Genomic DNA, 17,023 nt, shown 5'->3' with positions numbered 1-17,023 from the left:
TGGTGATACTGTTATCATTATTTATTTTGAAACTCAACTTGCCTTAGATTTGGCCATTGGGAGCTTCCTTAACCTGTAATTTTGATATGTTCTTTTGGACCTTTTCTGTCTGCTACCACAAGATGTTCCATGCATGCTTTGTACCCAGCTTACCCCAGCCTTGGTAACAGTCATTTCTGAAAGAAGCCCTCATTTTTTTTTTTTTTTTGGTTGGGAGTAATGTATATAAACTAAGATCTCTGAGCAGAAAGATCTAAGTAAGAAGTATGAATAGGTATGTCTACCACTGTTGGTGTATATGTTTGTATTTGTATGACCATGAGTTCCCATTGGTATCCATGATTTCTTTCAACACCACAGGCTGACCCCTGTCCCTTCTATATTTGCTGCATATGTTCAATACTGATAATCTGGTTCTCATCGCCCATAGCATGTATACTTACTTGCTTAATTCTATAATCAGAGAAAGTAGTTCTGGAATTGCTAGCCCATACCATTGCAAAAGGTATTCTGGTAATTAGAGTTCATCAGTTACTCATGGTTGATTTTGTCTGTACATGAGCAATAAATAAAGCAGTTTGTTCAAAGTTGGATTAGTCATCTTTCTCTTTCCGTACACTTAATTGAAATATAGCTTGGCTCATTTGTGTGTATTTGGTTTTCATTTTTAGATCTTCTACCTGATCTTTGCTGCTTTTATTTCATATTTCATATTTCATATTTCAGACCACTAACTGTTTTAAAGGTTAAAATTTTATAAAAAGTATTCTAGGTAAGAATTGTCAGCCAGGTGAGTCAGCAAACTATATATACTTTCTGTGTATTTTTTTATTATTTAATATTGTGTCTTGTATATCAGTCCATGTTTGTAGGAATATTTTTCCTCTGTGTGTGTGTGTGTGTGTGTGTGTGTGTGTGTGTGTGTGTGTGTGTATGTGGCTGTGGCTGTGCTTTTTATGTGTGGAGGCTAAAGATCAATGTTAGTTGTTTTCCTCTAATACTTCCCACCCTATAGTTTAATTACATTATTTTTTTTTCCTGTAAGTCACAGAATAACTTTTGGGGGTCAGTTTTCTCCTTCCACTGTGGGTTCCAGGGATTGAGCTTAGATTATCAGGTTAAACCTGCTTAACAATTTTGGCAGCCCACCACCTTATTTTGTGAGACATGATCTTTTGTTGAACTTGAAGCTCAATGATTCAGCTGGACTAGCTGGCCAGTGAGTTCCAGAGACCTCCTATTTCTGCTGCCACCGTCCCAAGTGCCAAGATTACAAGCAGACTCCATTGTGTCCAGCTGCTGCTGCTTTTGTTATTGTTGTTTTTGTTTGTTTTTCCAAGACAGGTTTCTTTTTGTAGCAGTGACTGTCCTGAAACTAGCTCTGTAGATCAGGCTGGCCTCAAACTCAAGAGATCCACCTGCCTGTGCCTCCCTAGTGTTTGGATTAAAAGTGTGCACCACTACCACCTGGCCGTGCCCAGCTTTGTAAAATGTGGATTCTGGTGTTAAAATTCAGATCCTCATGCTTGAGAGGAAAGTATTTTACTGACTGAGCCATTTCCTGGGCCTCACTCCCTGTCTTCTTTGTTCTCTCCATTCCTCTATCATCCATCTGCTTATCTGTTTGCTTATCTGTCTGTCTATTAGTCTATCACTTTCTAGTGTATTCCATTTGTGAGTGTGTCACAGTTAATTGCAGCTGGTCTCCCAGGTGTGAAAATGTAGGTCTAGAGTATTTTGTAGTTAATAATGCTGCAAACTAATAGCTTTATACACAAAGTTATTACTATTACTATTATTGTTAGGTACCTTGGGGATGAATAAATATTTAACTCTTTGTGTGAGTAGTAATGGATAAAAGATTTTATAATAATATAAAGGTGTTTGCATATCCTGTTTTCATTTCTTGAGGTTTTACTAAAATAAAATAGTCAAGGCTATTGAAATAATGCTTTGTTGAAATTATTTTTCTGACTGGAAAGCCTTGAAATCAGTAGGAAGTTGCCTTGGAAACATTCTTAGTTAAGAAATAACTACTCACATGGTTTGGGTCAAGGTTCATGTTGAGCAGTGAACTGTTCCTAATACATATTCTTATCAGTGCTGTTTCACCCTACCAGACCGCTGAGTGCCAGCTGTTTGGTGAGACTTCTTTTAATTTACATTAGGTTTCTCTATTTTGCCTGTTACCTGGTGCTTCTTCAGGATTACAAAGTGACTGTAGTACAAGATAGTTTTGCATAGGCTAGAAATAAAGATTTCAACTTCTAGAAATGATGCTGGTCCTCAGGGGCATGGTGTCTTAGAGTTTGAGAAATGTCCCAGTCCTCTGAGGTGATTGATGACCTCAGGTCTCCTGTTTCACATGCAGTGAAATAGGAGGGAAACGTGCTGCATTGCTGATTACCCAGGCAAAAGACTGGTAGCATAGCTTCTCACTGGGACTGACAGGAGTGGGCTACATATATATCCTGAGGTAGATGATCTCAGCTTAGGGTGGTCAGAGCTCTCAAAGCAGATCACCTCTGCCTCTGAGAAGTCTTCAGTTTCTGTGTATGATCCATGCAGCCTTGCAGTTTTCTGTGTATGACATGGGAAAAGCTTGAAGGTGGGTCAGAACAGTGTCAAGTGTCCAATGCCTCTAAGGAAGTTGCTCTTAAAGGAGACTCAGGTGATAAGGTGGATAAGGAAAAACTGGACTATCTAGGGTAGAAGTTAAAGCTGCTGGTCCAGAAAAGTTGGTAACCATATCTTAAATCTGGGTGACTTGAAATCATTCCGATTCACTTCTTTGCTAAAATTAGTTAGAAATTAAAAACATTTTGAAATGACTTGACCTATAACCCCTAATAGATGTTGAAATATAGTACAGATCATATTAAGCTGGGTGTGGTAGCTCATGCTTCCAGTTTCAGCCTGTAGGAAGGTTAATGCAGGAGGTCTGAGTTAAGAGGCCTGCCGGAAGACTCTGTCTCAAACAAGAAAAAACAAACTTTATTCTATTTTTTTAGTCTGAACTTTGACATTTCCATTTGTTGGCATACTGATAATGTGTATTAACAGCGTATGAAGAATAATAGTTACCAGGCTGGAGAGATGGCTCGGAAGATAAGGTGCCTGTCACACAATCGTGAGGCTATGAGTTCAGCACCCACATAAAAGTTGTGTGTGGCCGTGCTAATCTGAAGTTCTAGTATTGAGGAGCTGGGGTGGGCCTGAGGCAAAGTAAGTCCATGGTGCTCACCAGCTAACCACCTTAACCAAATTGGTTAGCTCCAGGTTCAGTGGAGACCCTATATAAATAAATGAGACATGGCTCAGTGGTTTAAGAGTGCTTGCTGCTCTTCCAGAGAACTGGAATTTGGTTCCCAGCACTAATGTTAGGGAACACTACTATCTGTAAGTCCAGCTTTAGGCTATTGAATACCTTTTTCTGACCACTGTGGGATCCCTCACATATGTGGGGTGTGTGTGCTTGCTGCACATATACATTCCTACACAAATTTTTAAAAAATCATTAAGACCTACGTACTCAAGTGAACATGGTATATATACACCCCCTACACACATCCCACATCATAAACAGCATATATACAAATGTATATTTCAGTGGATTAGATTGGTGAACCAAGATCTAGTGTTTGTTCTACATACCTCTTGAGTTTGCTGTATTTCAGTGGTTCTGGTACTTGAGTTCCTTCAGCCCTACGTGTTCATAATATGAATGGTTACCTGTGTGCATGTTGTGCACCACATGCATGCCTCGTGCCAGAAGAGGGTGTTGGATCTCTGGAGTTAGGGATGGTTATGAACCACCAGGTGGGTGCTGGGAACAAAACTCCATCCTTTGCAAGAGCAGCAGCAAGTGCTCTTACCAGCTGAGCCATCTCTCCAGTCTCAGTACTTAAATGTTTATCCAATTAGCATCTTATTAAGGTGTTTAAATCTCTTTATATTATCTCTTAAAATGTGCTTCTAGATGTATTTTCGTTTCCTAAAGTATTTTGCTAGACATATATGATTTTGATTATAACACTAAGATAGTTTTAACAGTTGTGCCAATTTTGGAATAAACTCATTAGAGTCATATTTTATTTCATTTAATGTGGCTTTGAATATAGTTTAGGTCAGGCATAGGGAGTCTTTTGTTGGCTAATTCTATCTATGTTAGAAATTTCTCTGTGAAGATATGTTTTCAGCTGCAATTAAAAAAAATGTTTTCAAGACAGGTTTCTCTCTGTGTATGTAGCCTTGGCTGTCCTGGAAATCAATTGTAGATCAGACTAGCCTCAAACTCAAGAGACCCACCTATCTCTGCCTTCTGAGTACTGGTATTAAAGGCATGTACCCAACTACAGCTGCAATTCTTTTAAAGAGTGTAAGCTAAAGGAATAAAAAAAAATCTTGTTTTCATTCCCTATATATGTGAGCATGTTCATTGCAGTGTATGTAATAGTCTCTGGCATTAACTCCTGACAGTCTTTTTATTCTCTTAAATATATTTTTCAGGTAGAAGAAACTGAGGCTTTAAGAAAAAGTTTTTGCTGTATGATTCATGTTTCTTATGAAGTCCTTAACATACTAATATGAAGTAGCTATGTCCTATCTAGTGGTGAAGAAGTAGGCCTGGAATCAGTTCTTGTAGGTTAAAGCACAACAGAATTAAAAAATGGTAGATTGTGGGTTCTAAAGTCCATGCTTGGATAGTTAGATATAAGACACTAGCATGTTTTCTTGGAGTCTACAAAGTAATAATTAAATTCATGTGAAGACAACTTATTTTATTCCATATACTTTTTATATAAAAAGGAAGGGTTCTTTTGGTAGGGTTGGGGGTCATTGATCAATGCTTTTGCCTTGTTCAAACAATGCAAGCAAAAGTTCATATCACTGTGTCTCCTGGTAAGAATTTTAAGAGAAGAGTCCAATACTTCCTCAGAAATCTTGGGGTTCTGATTAGAATGTGGGCTCCTAATACTGGGGAAGCCTGGTATCAGACATTGCTGGATGTGGTAGGAATCAAGTTACAATATCAGAACTCTTGGGGTGAAGTCAGAATTAGAAACAGATGGTGTAGGTATATTCAACTCTTAAAATTATTTGGAGGTTTCCAAGAACCTTAGTACAATCTGAGGTTTCTCAGAATGCTTATTATATAACATAATCCAGAGACAAGAGGATTGAAGCATAGGTTTTTGTAGCTTTTCATGAGGAAAAAAGGGAGTACTCTAATTGCCTAAGGTGCTTTTAAAAGAATCTTCACACACAGTGGGGAGATTATTCTAGAGGAATAGTTCTTTGGAACTTTTGGAAATTTGACATACTACTTGTTACTGAGGTGTTTATTTGTTTATGTTTACTGTAATATAGGGAGACATTAGAAGTGATTTTATACTAATGAAAGAATTACTCAGACTTAGGGTTGGGAACCTACATGGATTTGAGCTTTTGAATTTCTATAATACTGCTAAGTACAGAAAGATCCCCAGTGTAAAGCAGCTTAGTTCAAGATAGACTGCCATGTCTTAGCCTTTACTGCCTTTTGTGTAGCAAGGTAGTTGAGCCTTTGGACAGTTTCAATTCCTGTTAGGTGGAATCCCTTAAAACTCCCTTGCACACTTAACTAAGAGTGCCAGTAATATTGGTGAGATGCTTGGCAGATAGGAAAATGTTTCATTCTGGTAGCTATCTGTCACTGTGTCCTAGGATTTCAAAGTAACTGTGTGCTTTTTATTTACAATTTTGTGGGTGAGAAAGAACTTGTCTAGGATTTCATCAGGTAGCATATCAGTACCTAGAACATCTTAACTCACATGTCTCTGTATAAATTATTGCTTCCCTGTGCTCCTATGCTGTCATTTCCTATGATCTCTTCAGTTTAGGCTTAGAGTATGTAGTCAGACTTCTAACATGGTGGCTGACCTCCTCTTGACAAGGCTTCCAAACAGTAGCAAGGGGGGAAGTGTTGAGTTTCATAAAGCTTGAATTTTCATATCACCTGCCCAGGGTGGTCACAGAGTCAGGGAGTGAGAAGGGAGAATCTTAGTGGGAACAACCACAGAGCAATTAAGCAGAAAAGGAAAACTATTATGACAAATGCTTAACTGACTTCACCAGCGAATATCACTCATCTAATGAATGATTCAAGAGAGGCTGATCGCCAGCCTGGAAGAAGAAAAGGACAGAAGTAAAAAGAATGGAAAAGGTTTTCAAGGAGAAGAGTGAATTGTGCTTTATAACTCCCCTCCTTGCCTCTGCCCTAAACTCCTGGTTCTGCTATTTTTGCTTGAGGCTTTGTCTTTTCCCTGATTTGATCTCTGCCTAGTCCTTACAGTCTTCCCTGGCTCATCCTTCGGTCCCCAGCTGCCTTCTTTTGCTCTGTGTAAGAACTCCATTGCTGTCTTGTTCTCTGAAAACCTAATACCTATAGAGGATCACATGCCTTCCTCTCAATTTCAGGGAAAGTTGGTGTCTTAGTCAGGGTTTCTATTCCTACACAAACATCAGGACCGAGAAGCAAGTTGGGGAGGAAAGGGTTTATTCAGCTTCCACTTCCACATTGCTGTTCATCACCAAAGGAAGTCAGGACTGGAACTCAAGCAGGTCAGGAAGCAGGAGCTGAGCAGAGGCCACGGAGGGATGTTACTGGCTTGCTTCTCCTGGCTTTCTCAGCCTGCTCTCTTAGAGAACCCAAGACTACCAGCCCAGGAATGGCACCACCCACAAGGGGCCCTCCCCCTTGATCACTAATTGAGGCAATGCCTTACAGCTGGATCTCATGGAGGAATTTCCTTAAGGGAGGCTCCTTTCTCTGTGATAACTCCAGCTTGTGTCAAGTTGACACACAAAACCAGCCAGTACAGTGGGTTCATCTTATCATATTCCTACTAATATTTCTTGAATCTTTATGATGAATGGTGCCAGCCTATTCTTAAATTTCAAGAGGAAAATACTTTTACTGTTGGATCTTATGTGGAATATGTATATATACTTTAATATTAAATTAAAATATTTTGATTGTATTTTTATGCATCCATAGTTATAATAGTTTTTGATTTAATTTAGCACTAATGTTTAAAAATTATGTCTGCTAGTATAAATTTATAGCACCAATACCTTTAAATTAAGAACATCAAATTTGTTATTATGAGAGAAGTAATATATTTTGAAACACTTCAAACAGTGTAGTTGAAAGTGAGAGTAAGCCGGGCGTGGTGGCGCACGCCTTTAATCCCAGCACTCGGGAGGCAGAGGCAGGCGGATTTCTGAGTTCGAGGCCAGCTTGGTCTACAAAGTGAGTTCCAGGACAGCCAAGGGCTAAAAGAAAACCCCGTTCAAAAAAAAAAAAAAAAAAAAAAAAAAAAAAAAAAAAAAAGAAAGTGAGAGTAGGTTCATATGCCTCCATTCCCCACACAATTTTGGAGGGTAGGGTGGGGTGGGAGATTGCTTTTGAGACAGGGTTTCTCTTTGTAGTCTTGGCCTTCCTGGAACTTACTCTGTAGACAAGGTTAGCCTGTAACTCCCAGAGATCTAACTGCCTCTGCTTCCTTTAGTGCTGGGGTTAAAGGTGTATACTCCTACACCCAGCTTTCCCATACTGTTCTTTTTACATAACTGTTTTTAAAGACTTTGAAACAATTTCTTTCCAAGTGGAGACACAGAAGCAGATGGTAAAGTATCTTTTAAAACCAGAAGTGAAGCCAGGTGAGGTGGTACATTGGCATATGTGATACATGCCTGTAGTCCAGCTACTTAGGAAGTTGATGTAGGAGAATAAGCTGAGGGGTTCCAGACTAATCTAGACAGCACAGTGAGATACAAACAAAAAACAAAGGGCCAACAAAGAAACAAAAAGGCCTTCCTAGTGTGTTGGTCTATGCCAATAATTTGGGTACTTTGGAGGATGAGTCAAGAGGATTGAGAATTTGGGGCCGGCATGGACTAAGTAAGTAGCAAGATCCAGAAAAGTAGCATGTTTTAGACCTACTGCTTAATGCTAGTCTGTGCCTTTAAACACCATGTGAACTTGAATTCCCACTGTCTCTTAGCAAATTAATGAAAATACCTAACTTCTTTGTGCCTCTTTTCCAAATCTTTAATAAAACTGAATATAATTCACACTTCCTGGGGCTGTAAGGGTTAAATGAAGTGATAGTCATGAAAGTTGCAATAGCTCCTGGCATAATAACAGTGTGTGCTACAGAAATATTAGCTAGATATATGTGAACTTTATTTAAAAAAAAAAAAGAGTATTGTTTGGGGTGCTAAAACTTTAGAATGTTGCAAATTTAAGATTGTGTGTGTGTGTGTTTGTGTTGGTGGGTAGGCTCTGCTTTCCCCTGTTGCAGCAGTGTTTTCCTGTGGAAGTTTGGTGATTCTAAGTACTTCTCGCCCCCACACTCTTTCTCCTGCTGCAGTGAGGTGCTGTTACTGATAGTGTAGTAGAATGCTTGCCTCTCAGGTGATGGGAGGCAGGAACATCATCTGAAAACCATTAGGCTTAGAAAATTATATTAGCGGGCTGGTGAGATGGCTCAGTGGGTAAGAGCACCCGACTGCTCTTCCGAAGGTCCAGAGTTCAAGTCCCAGCAACCACATGGTGGCTCACAACCATCCGCAACGAGATCTGGCGCCCTCTTCTGGAGTGTCTGAAGACAGCTACAGTGTACTTACATATAATAAATAAATACATCTTTAAAAAAAAAAAGAAAATTATATTAGCATTTATTCTTTGGTTAAACCTCTTGTTTCCCTTAGATTAACAATTGTAAATGAAGAAAATATCTAATAAAATTTTTTTGAAAAAAAAAAGAAAAGAAACAGACATAATCATAAACAGGAAAAAAACCCCAGTAATCTCTCTTTTAAGGAAAGATTTATTTATGTTTAGTGTGTTTTGCCTAAATGCTGGTCACCACGTGTGCCTAGTGTTCTTGGAAGCCATAATAGAGTGTAGGATCTCCTAGAACTGGTCATGAGTCGCCATGTGGATGCTGGGAACCTAATTTATATCCTCTGCAAGAGCAGCATGTGCTCTTACCTCCTGACCTATTTCTCCAGTACTTGTTTAAGCTTTTTAAGAAAATTAAGTAGAAAGAACTGGAAATTTTTTTATATGAGGGAGGACGGTGCCAGTGCTTTCCCGCTAGTTATAGCCCACTCGTAGAATTTTATGATTTTAAAGGGTATGTTAGTCATTACCTACTCTCCATTTTACAGTGAAGAGAAAAGAGTCACGATGGTCTCACTCTTGTCTCTGGTAATGATGGAGAGCCAGTGCTAGAATCTGGGCATCCAGTTCTCACCTTTTTTTTTTTTTTTTGAGTTTTTTTTTGAGTTTTTTGAGACAGGGTTTCCCTGTGTAGCCTTGGCTATCCTGGAACTAGCTCTTTAGACCATGTTGGCCTCCAACTTAGAGATCCATTTGCCTCTACCTCTGGAGTGCTGGGATTAAAGGCATGTGACACTGCCACCCAGCACCTTTCTCAATTCTAAGGAAAAAGTTTCATCTAGTTCGAAGGTCTGAGTCTGATTCATGGTAGAGGCTGGAGCACTTATGTTCATTTGCCTTTCCCGATGTGTATTACTGCTTATAGCCTCTTGAGCCTGGTTACCTCAGGAGAACATCAAGAGTCTTCATTCCAGGACTCGTGAACTACTTGAGCTTGAGTCTGAGGTGAGAACAGGGACAGAGAAAGGTTCTGTGGCTGAAGAGGCAGAGAGTGAAAGGGGCTTCCCAGTGCCTTCCTCCCATTCAGAGTGTTATCTAAGGGCTGGGAGGACAGCTTGGGGCTAGGCCTAGGAGAATACAAGGAAAATGGAGTGTTTTGTTGAAGGGGTGGGTGGATCAGCATGCTACAGTTTGATGAAGCTTTATAATCTGAGTGATACATAAGAATCTGCTTTTCAGATGTCACATGAGCCTGCTGTGCAGTGAGGTGTAAGCATATAAGAAATACACTCCATGGCCCTTTTGCCTTGAAACCACCTTGAAGTGTAATTATAGGAATATTAAAGAGTTCTTGTAAGTTCTCAGCTTTAACTCTTTGATGTTCACAATGCTCCAGTCTTCTCAGTTTTCTTGGACATTAGCTTAAAATCCCATGGTCCAGTATGTTTATATTTTTCTGAATAGACTCTGGTTATGTGGTGTGTGCATGTGCACATGCTCCAGCTTCTTCTCATAGAAGAGGCTGGAAAAAGTTCTGCTTCTGCGGGAAATGTGTTCATGTTATGGCTACACTTCTGAAACTCACCTATCTCTAAATTGAAGCTTCCTTTCATAATAAGGTCTTATATGAAGTAAATTTTCATATTATAACTTGTTCTATTCTTAAAATGATTGAGAGTTAAATTTCTATTATTACATATGAGATTTTTGGGTAATTGAATAAGGAAATGACAAACCTTTTTTGAAATGAGTTGCTAGGAATTGAACATAGGGACTCCTAACATGTTAGGCAGATGTCCTATCACTGAGTCATAATAGTCCAACAACAAAAAATGGAATCAACATTTTTTAAAAGTTTCCATACCTACCTTTGCCTGGTTCATCTGTAATTCTTTTCTTCTTTCTTTCTTTCTTTCTTTCTTGAGATTTTTTTATTAGATATTTTCTTTATGTTATCCCTTTTCCTGGTTTCCCCTCCCAAAACCCCCTATCCCATCCCCCCCCCCCCCTGCTCACCAACCCACTCACTCCCGCTTCCATGTTCTGGCATTCCCCTACACTTGGGTATCCAGCCCTCACAGGACCAAGGGCCTCTCCTCCCATTGATATCTGACAAGGCCACCCTCTGCTACATATGGGACTGGAGCCGTGGGTCCCTCCATGTGTACTCTTTGGTTGGTGGTTTAGTCCCTGGGAGCTCTGGGGGTACTGGTTGGTTCATATTGTTGTTCCTTCTATGGGGCTGCAAACTCAGCTGTAATTCTTAAAATAATTGGCCTGATGACAGCATCATCAAGAATTTTGTGCATTTCACTTATTGTATTAGAAAATGCCTTTAGAAAACTAGAATTAGTCTTAACTGTGACTTTACTTTTGGTTACACCTCTAACTAAATAAAGGAAGATTTGCTATTTTTGGTTGTGTATTATTACCTGAATGGCAAAAATATGTGATTAAAAGATACTTAAAGAGAAAAAAAACCCACCAAATATTTTTAATGGGAAACCAGTTTATTAACCTGTTGACTTCAAAAGAGAGTGAGTAATAAAAGAAACACATGCATGTATGTTTAATTTATGGCTAGGCTATTTGAATTATTCAGTTAGGAAACACCACACTGCAGACATGCATTTAAATTCTTCTTGATACAGCTTTAGGTAGACAGTCATCTGTGTTAGTATTCACAAAGCACCTGTGCAGCCGTGGGATTTATAATGGAATCACAAGCTACGATTAAAAATTGGAGTGGGAGGGTGGGAAATAACATGATCCAAATGCTATGTTGTATTTTTCTTTTTATTAGTGTGCAGGTCCAACAAAAGCCCCTGGGTCTGTTTGACTTGTTCAAGTGTCCACTGTGGAAGGTATGTGACATGTTTATTATTCCTTACCTACTTGCTTTAAAAATGTGCCCAACGTTTTTATATTAAAGTGTATTTAGTACTTTTTCTTAATCACAGAATACCATACTTTTGCTAGTCTTACTTCTGTTAATCAAAGCATACCTTTCTTTCTTTGTAGTTTGAATACTTGCCTGATACAACAAGGGAAACTCAAGGGGAAATCCTTTTATGTTGCTATGTAGAATTAAAATCTGGTGATTAAGACAACCGACTAGTAATATTTGATTGGGACAATGAAACAAGGAAACTTTTAAATCTTGAAACAAAAGTTTAGCAACTGACCGTTTAAAAAAAATCATTTTAGTAGTGGATTTAAGTCCACTTCATAGTACTATAGTTGAATCCTGTGTTTTCATTACTTCAGCAGTATCAGTGTAAATCAATCTTGTCTCACTTGCTATCTGTCCTGTCTACTTCCTTTACTAACTTGAGGAAAAAAAATGTAAATATTTATAGATAATGGAATTACCTTTAAACATTACTCTCTGTGTAGTTATTTATTCCTGTCTGAGATAATACTAAATATTTCATTATTCAATTAAAATAATTGTGCCTTCTGAATCTGGGGATGTGGCTCAGTAGGTAGAATACTTCCCTGGCATGCATAAAGCCCTGGGTTCTGTTCTCAGCACTTCACAAAACTTAGTGTGATAGTTGTGCTTGTGTTGCCAGCTTTCAGGAGGTAGAGGCAGGAGGACTGGAAGTTTAAAGTCATCCTTGTTTATGATCAGCCTGGGTTACACAAGACCCTGCCTCAAATCCAAACTGAACTGAAACAACAAATGTTTTGCTTTTCATGTAGATTTAGTAGCTCCTGTTTCAGTCTTCAGTTCTTACCAATTTTTGGCTTCAAACTGCCATTACCTAGATTTGTCATAACTAGTTCTAACACCAGCTCAAGGATAGTTAGTTAGAAGTCATCTACTGTGAGAGTTGGGCATGGCATTCTCACACCCTGAACTCTTAACATGCAGGAGGATTGTTGTTAGATCAAGGCCAGCCTGTGCGAGTTCTAGGACAGCCTGGACTAAAGAATGGGATCTCTCAAAAAACTATAGCAAACAAAACCCAATCAAAAAAGGGAGGAAGAGATGATCTACTTTGAATTTCTTTTAGTGGTCATATATTGGCTAAATTTAAGGGATTTAAGTCTATATTGTATTTTTTTGGAATATTTTCCCATTGTTACTTTAAATTCTCATTACATGAAAAAAACATTTATGTTGTTTAGTTTCCTTGATTTTTGCACATTGAGTTTTGGAATTGAATATGTGTCCCATGCAGACTTACGAGTACTTTTGGGAAATGCAGTGTATTTTAATTATGGCTGCTATTGTTTCAAAATCTCTAGGATCTAGGGAGCCTGAAAATATTCTGTACAGATAATTTTTTAAAAAGACAAGTAGAAGTACTTAAAAATCTGAACTGAAGAGTTAGATGCCTCTCCTAGCTTTGAGAGATGAGGCTGATAATGCAGTAAGGGGTATGTGGTTCCTCCAGATGTCACAGAGTGCTTCATATCTAAAGGTCAAAGGTCATATGCCACTGGAAAGGCCAGGACAGTTTCGAAGAGAAGGAAAAAAAAACAACAAAACTGGGGGAGAGGAATGTTTCTGACAAATAGGAAGCAACAAACAATTCTCTGGGCTTTGGGAAAGTAAGTTGAAATTTTCTAGACTCTGAAGGTTGATTCTTTGTAATCAAGGGTAAGACATTTAACAGACTTTCAGAGAACTATGATTAGGCAAATTAAACAGATAATAGAGAGCAGCATGATTTTGATTTGGATATTTCTTATGTAATTCTAGTGGCTGTTGCCAAAAATACTGATTTTTCAGTAACTTGAGACTATTTGTCTACAGGGAACTCTTAAATGAATATTTTTTCAATTGAGTTTCAAAAAATGGTGTATCAGCAGATCTGAGAGAAACATTCTACTGTTTTTACAACACCACCCTACTTAGTTTTTAAATTTTTGAGATTGTTATTGGGATCTGTGGCATACATGGTAAGCTAGCTCCTTGTGTAACAGTTAAAATAGTTAAAATTGTGCAAAGTTAAAAATCTAAAACTGAGAGAAATACTTATTTTTATGTAAGCTAGCTTTATACTGTTAACCTTTGACTAGTGTGTTTGGGTATTAGCTGAAACATTGCTGATGTTAATGTTATTCATCAATAATAACACTTTTATCACTGATCTTTATAGGGATTTAATTTTATTTCTTTTATTAAAATTTCAAGTTACTATATTGGGCTTTACCATGACATCTCCTTACACAAGTGGCATTATCCTTTGTTCTCAGCCACACATGAACAATTTAAATATAGAGGACATTTGGAAACTACAGTATTATAGCTGAAGATCTTATTGTGTACTATATAAAGATGATCAGTTTCCAAAGCTCTGAGGTTTATTATCACTGTTGTAAAGGCACTCTTCATGCTGTGTGCTAAAACGACAGGAGAAGAAGGTAGTTGCTGAGCATATGTAGGTTAGTTTACCTTTTCAGTTAAACTGCAAGGGCTTCCTAACAACACATTGTATAAGTAGTGAGTGCTTCATGTGCCCACTCTAAGCAATTGGTTTGTTATTTGGACGCTGAATAAATAGTAGTTAAATGTATGGGAGAAGATGCTAATGAAATAACCATTCACACTTGTCTTAGATTATTTAGTTTAATTGCCCAACAATGTGATATATGTACTATAACCTCAATTCACAGGTGAGAAAACAAGTACAGAAATTTTAATAACTCATTGTGCTCATACAACTAGTATGTGAATTTGAAAGGCTAGTTTTAAGCACGTACCCTTGCTATTTTATTTTAAACTCAGTCTACTTTGGGAGACAGCGGATCCTTGGTTTTAAAGTTCATGGGGGAAAGGTATAAGAAAAAAAAAAAGATTGAATTCTGAATTGAGGTTAAGGGTGTAAGTTTTTCTGGGATGTGGAGGCTGGACTTAGGCTGAGAGCACACTGCCATTCCTCAGTCTCAAGGTAAGTGCGGCTTCTTGATTAACTACTGCATCTTGAGAGGAAACTTCCTGCTCTAAGTCTGTTATTTTGATGCCAGTGAACTAGCAATTGTTTCTTTACCTGTTGAGTTTTTAAGTAATTTCCACCTTTTGCAGACTAGTTGTTGTAAAGGAACTGGGATGTTTTTGTGTCCTAAGGAGGTTTTTATAGAGGCCAGGGACAACATTCTATAGTCTTTAGGTAAAGTGTAGATAAATGAGGGTGCATACTTACTTTGGTTTCAGTTTCCCTGCTATAATAATTTATTAGGGCTTGCAAAATGGCTTTGCAGGAAAATGCACTTGACACCAAGTCTGATCCTTCTGGTTTGACCTATTAGGTAGGGAGGGACCCTACACCCATGAATCATCTTTTGGCTTCTGCTTATGTACCATGTCATGGACAGCCACTCACTCCCAAATAAATAAATGTTATAAAGCTTTGTTTATTAAACTTGAGTTGGAAAGTTATAAAATTGGTAGGAATATAACCAATCACTGGCTATGTTTGTTTACATGGACAAATTGCAGTTTTTCTAACACAAGTTGATGTGTGTTTTGTTTGGATTGTTTTACACAAATGCATTTCCATGTGTGTTGGTGATGAGGCATTCAGAGGAAAAATCTGAAGCTGTATCCAGGAGACCACAGATTGCCATACTTCTGTCTGACTTTCACATTGTAGGTGTAACTTCAGCATATGGCACTGGGGAAGGAGGTTGATTAATTTAATGTACAGACTTTTTATTTACTTATTTTAAAATAACAACTCCAAGCTGGGAATTAGCAATTTGAGAAAGCCCTTAAATGAAAGACAATATAGGGGAAACATCAGCATAGATGATAGTATAAATAACACTGAAACGAATTTGGGTAGATAATACCTTTCCTTGCTTGGCCCTAATCAAAGCGTAACTAAAATTTGACCGTAGTATTGAGTTGCAAATTTGAGTGTACTTTAAGTATTTAGCTTAATATATCACCAGGTGATTAACTTTTTAAAAAGAGTTCTTTTTCATTTTAATTTGGTTAACAATTTCATCATCTTTGACTACTTTCCAAAGCAATATTTAAATTAAAATAATTTCACTTGGCTTTGTAAGGTATGTGAATGGCCATGCAAAAAAACATTATGAAGACGCACAGATACCCTTACTCAACCATAAGAGATCAGAAAAGCAGGAGAAAGCTCAGCATACAGTGTGTATGGATTGCAGTAGCTACAGCACATACTGGTAAGTTAATATTTTCTGGAAATGGTATTGTTTTTATAAATGTGTTCTTACAAGTTAAGCTTCTTTGTTTGAAAGATTGTTTTGGTAATCTTCCCTATCTCTTTTCTACTTCCTGAGAGGTAAATGTCAAGAATTTAGTGTTTACAACTCAGCATTTCAGGCTCCCCCTGACCCCCATGAAGTATTTATATTAGACTTTAAGAGGAAGTTGGAGATAGCCATGCCAGGTGGTGTATGCTGGTATTCCTTGCACTATGCAGGCTAAGCAAGATTCTGAGTTAGAGGTCATCCTGGGCTACAAAGCTAGATCCTATGTCCAAAAAAGAATAGGTTGTGAACCTTGTGGCTCTTTGTAATATAATGTATGTGTCTGTGTCATATAAATGGTAGTAAAGTCCTGTCTATTTTGTGACTGTTTAGGAGCAAATTATTTAGACTACAAGCAGTGTTCAACAATTTGTTACCCATGTAGTATATGCAGAGATGTTTATAGTTTTAACTTTTGAGTGAAGCAAATTTCTTTCTCATCATAAATTATGATGAATAATTTTTCACCTTTATTTTCAATTCTAAGGGCTGCTGACATTGAGTGGGGTGTCTAGAAGACCCTTTAGAGTTATGTATTTGCTCAACAGTCCTTGAATTTTACATGAGGGCAATACTGAGCAGGAATGGGCATTTAAAGTACAAATATCCCTGTTTGTTGATTTGCTTTTGTTAAGTGGTTTGAGACAGAGTTTGCTGTTGGGTCTAGGCTGGCTCCTACCTCAGCCTCCTGAGCACTGTGCATGTGTTGCCTTGCCTGTTTCCAGGCATCCCTGAGAACCACACTTTCTGTTGAAGGGCATGCTAGTCCTTTCTTACACTGTCTGTGGGAAGATGTCCAGCCAAGGGAAGAAAATTAAACCAGCGCTTTTTCAGGTCTTTTAATGTTTTACAGGTTTAGCATAGTTGGCATTTAACTATTGAATAAATCTGTATAAGGTTTAAGTCATTCAAACACCTACTCTTTTAGTGATCAGGCCTGGAAAAGATAGAAGGGAGAGAAACTTAGAGGCAGGTGAAGATTTTAGTAAAAATAAGTGTTTTCTGAGATGTTCAAACACAGGGCAGTGCTTGCTATTGTTGCTTGGTGATGTGGAGTACTCCTTTTCTCTCCTCTCCTCTCCTCTCCTCTCCTCTCCTCTCCTCTCCTCT

At 38.1% G+C, this 17,023-nt stretch overlaps 1 protein-coding gene across 5 annotated transcripts in view; it reads left to right on the top strand.

The window, feature by feature from the left end:
• The window catches only part of Usp3 (ubiquitin specific peptidase 3), an 81,545-nt gene that overhangs the window by 15,334 nt on the left and 49,188 nt on the right, over nucleotides 1-17,023 (top strand). For 4 of the 5 annotated variants that reach the window (XM_021171886.2, XM_029481109.1, XM_021171884.2 and 1 more), the window contains exons 2-3: nucleotides 11,475-11,535; nucleotides 15,695-15,826. In XM_021171886.2, the coding sequence (XP_021027545.1) occupies nucleotides 15,798-15,826 (29 nt within the window). In that variant the 5' untranslated portion in view covers nucleotides 11,475-11,535; nucleotides 15,695-15,797. Of the gene's footprint in view, nucleotides 1-1,036; nucleotides 2,143-11,474; nucleotides 11,536-15,694; nucleotides 15,827-17,023 lie in introns of those variants that run through there. The other variant, XM_021171885.2, reaches the window with a different exon arrangement.

This window comes from Mus caroli, chromosome 9 (genome assembly GCF_900094665.2).
Source record: "Mus caroli chromosome 9, CAROLI_EIJ_v1.1, whole genome shotgun sequence".
Taxonomy (NCBI): domain Eukaryota; kingdom Metazoa; phylum Chordata; class Mammalia; order Rodentia; family Muridae; genus Mus; species Mus caroli.
The sequence above is the reverse complement of the archived record's forward strand: the minus strand, read 5'-3'. Positions and strand labels throughout refer to the sequence as shown.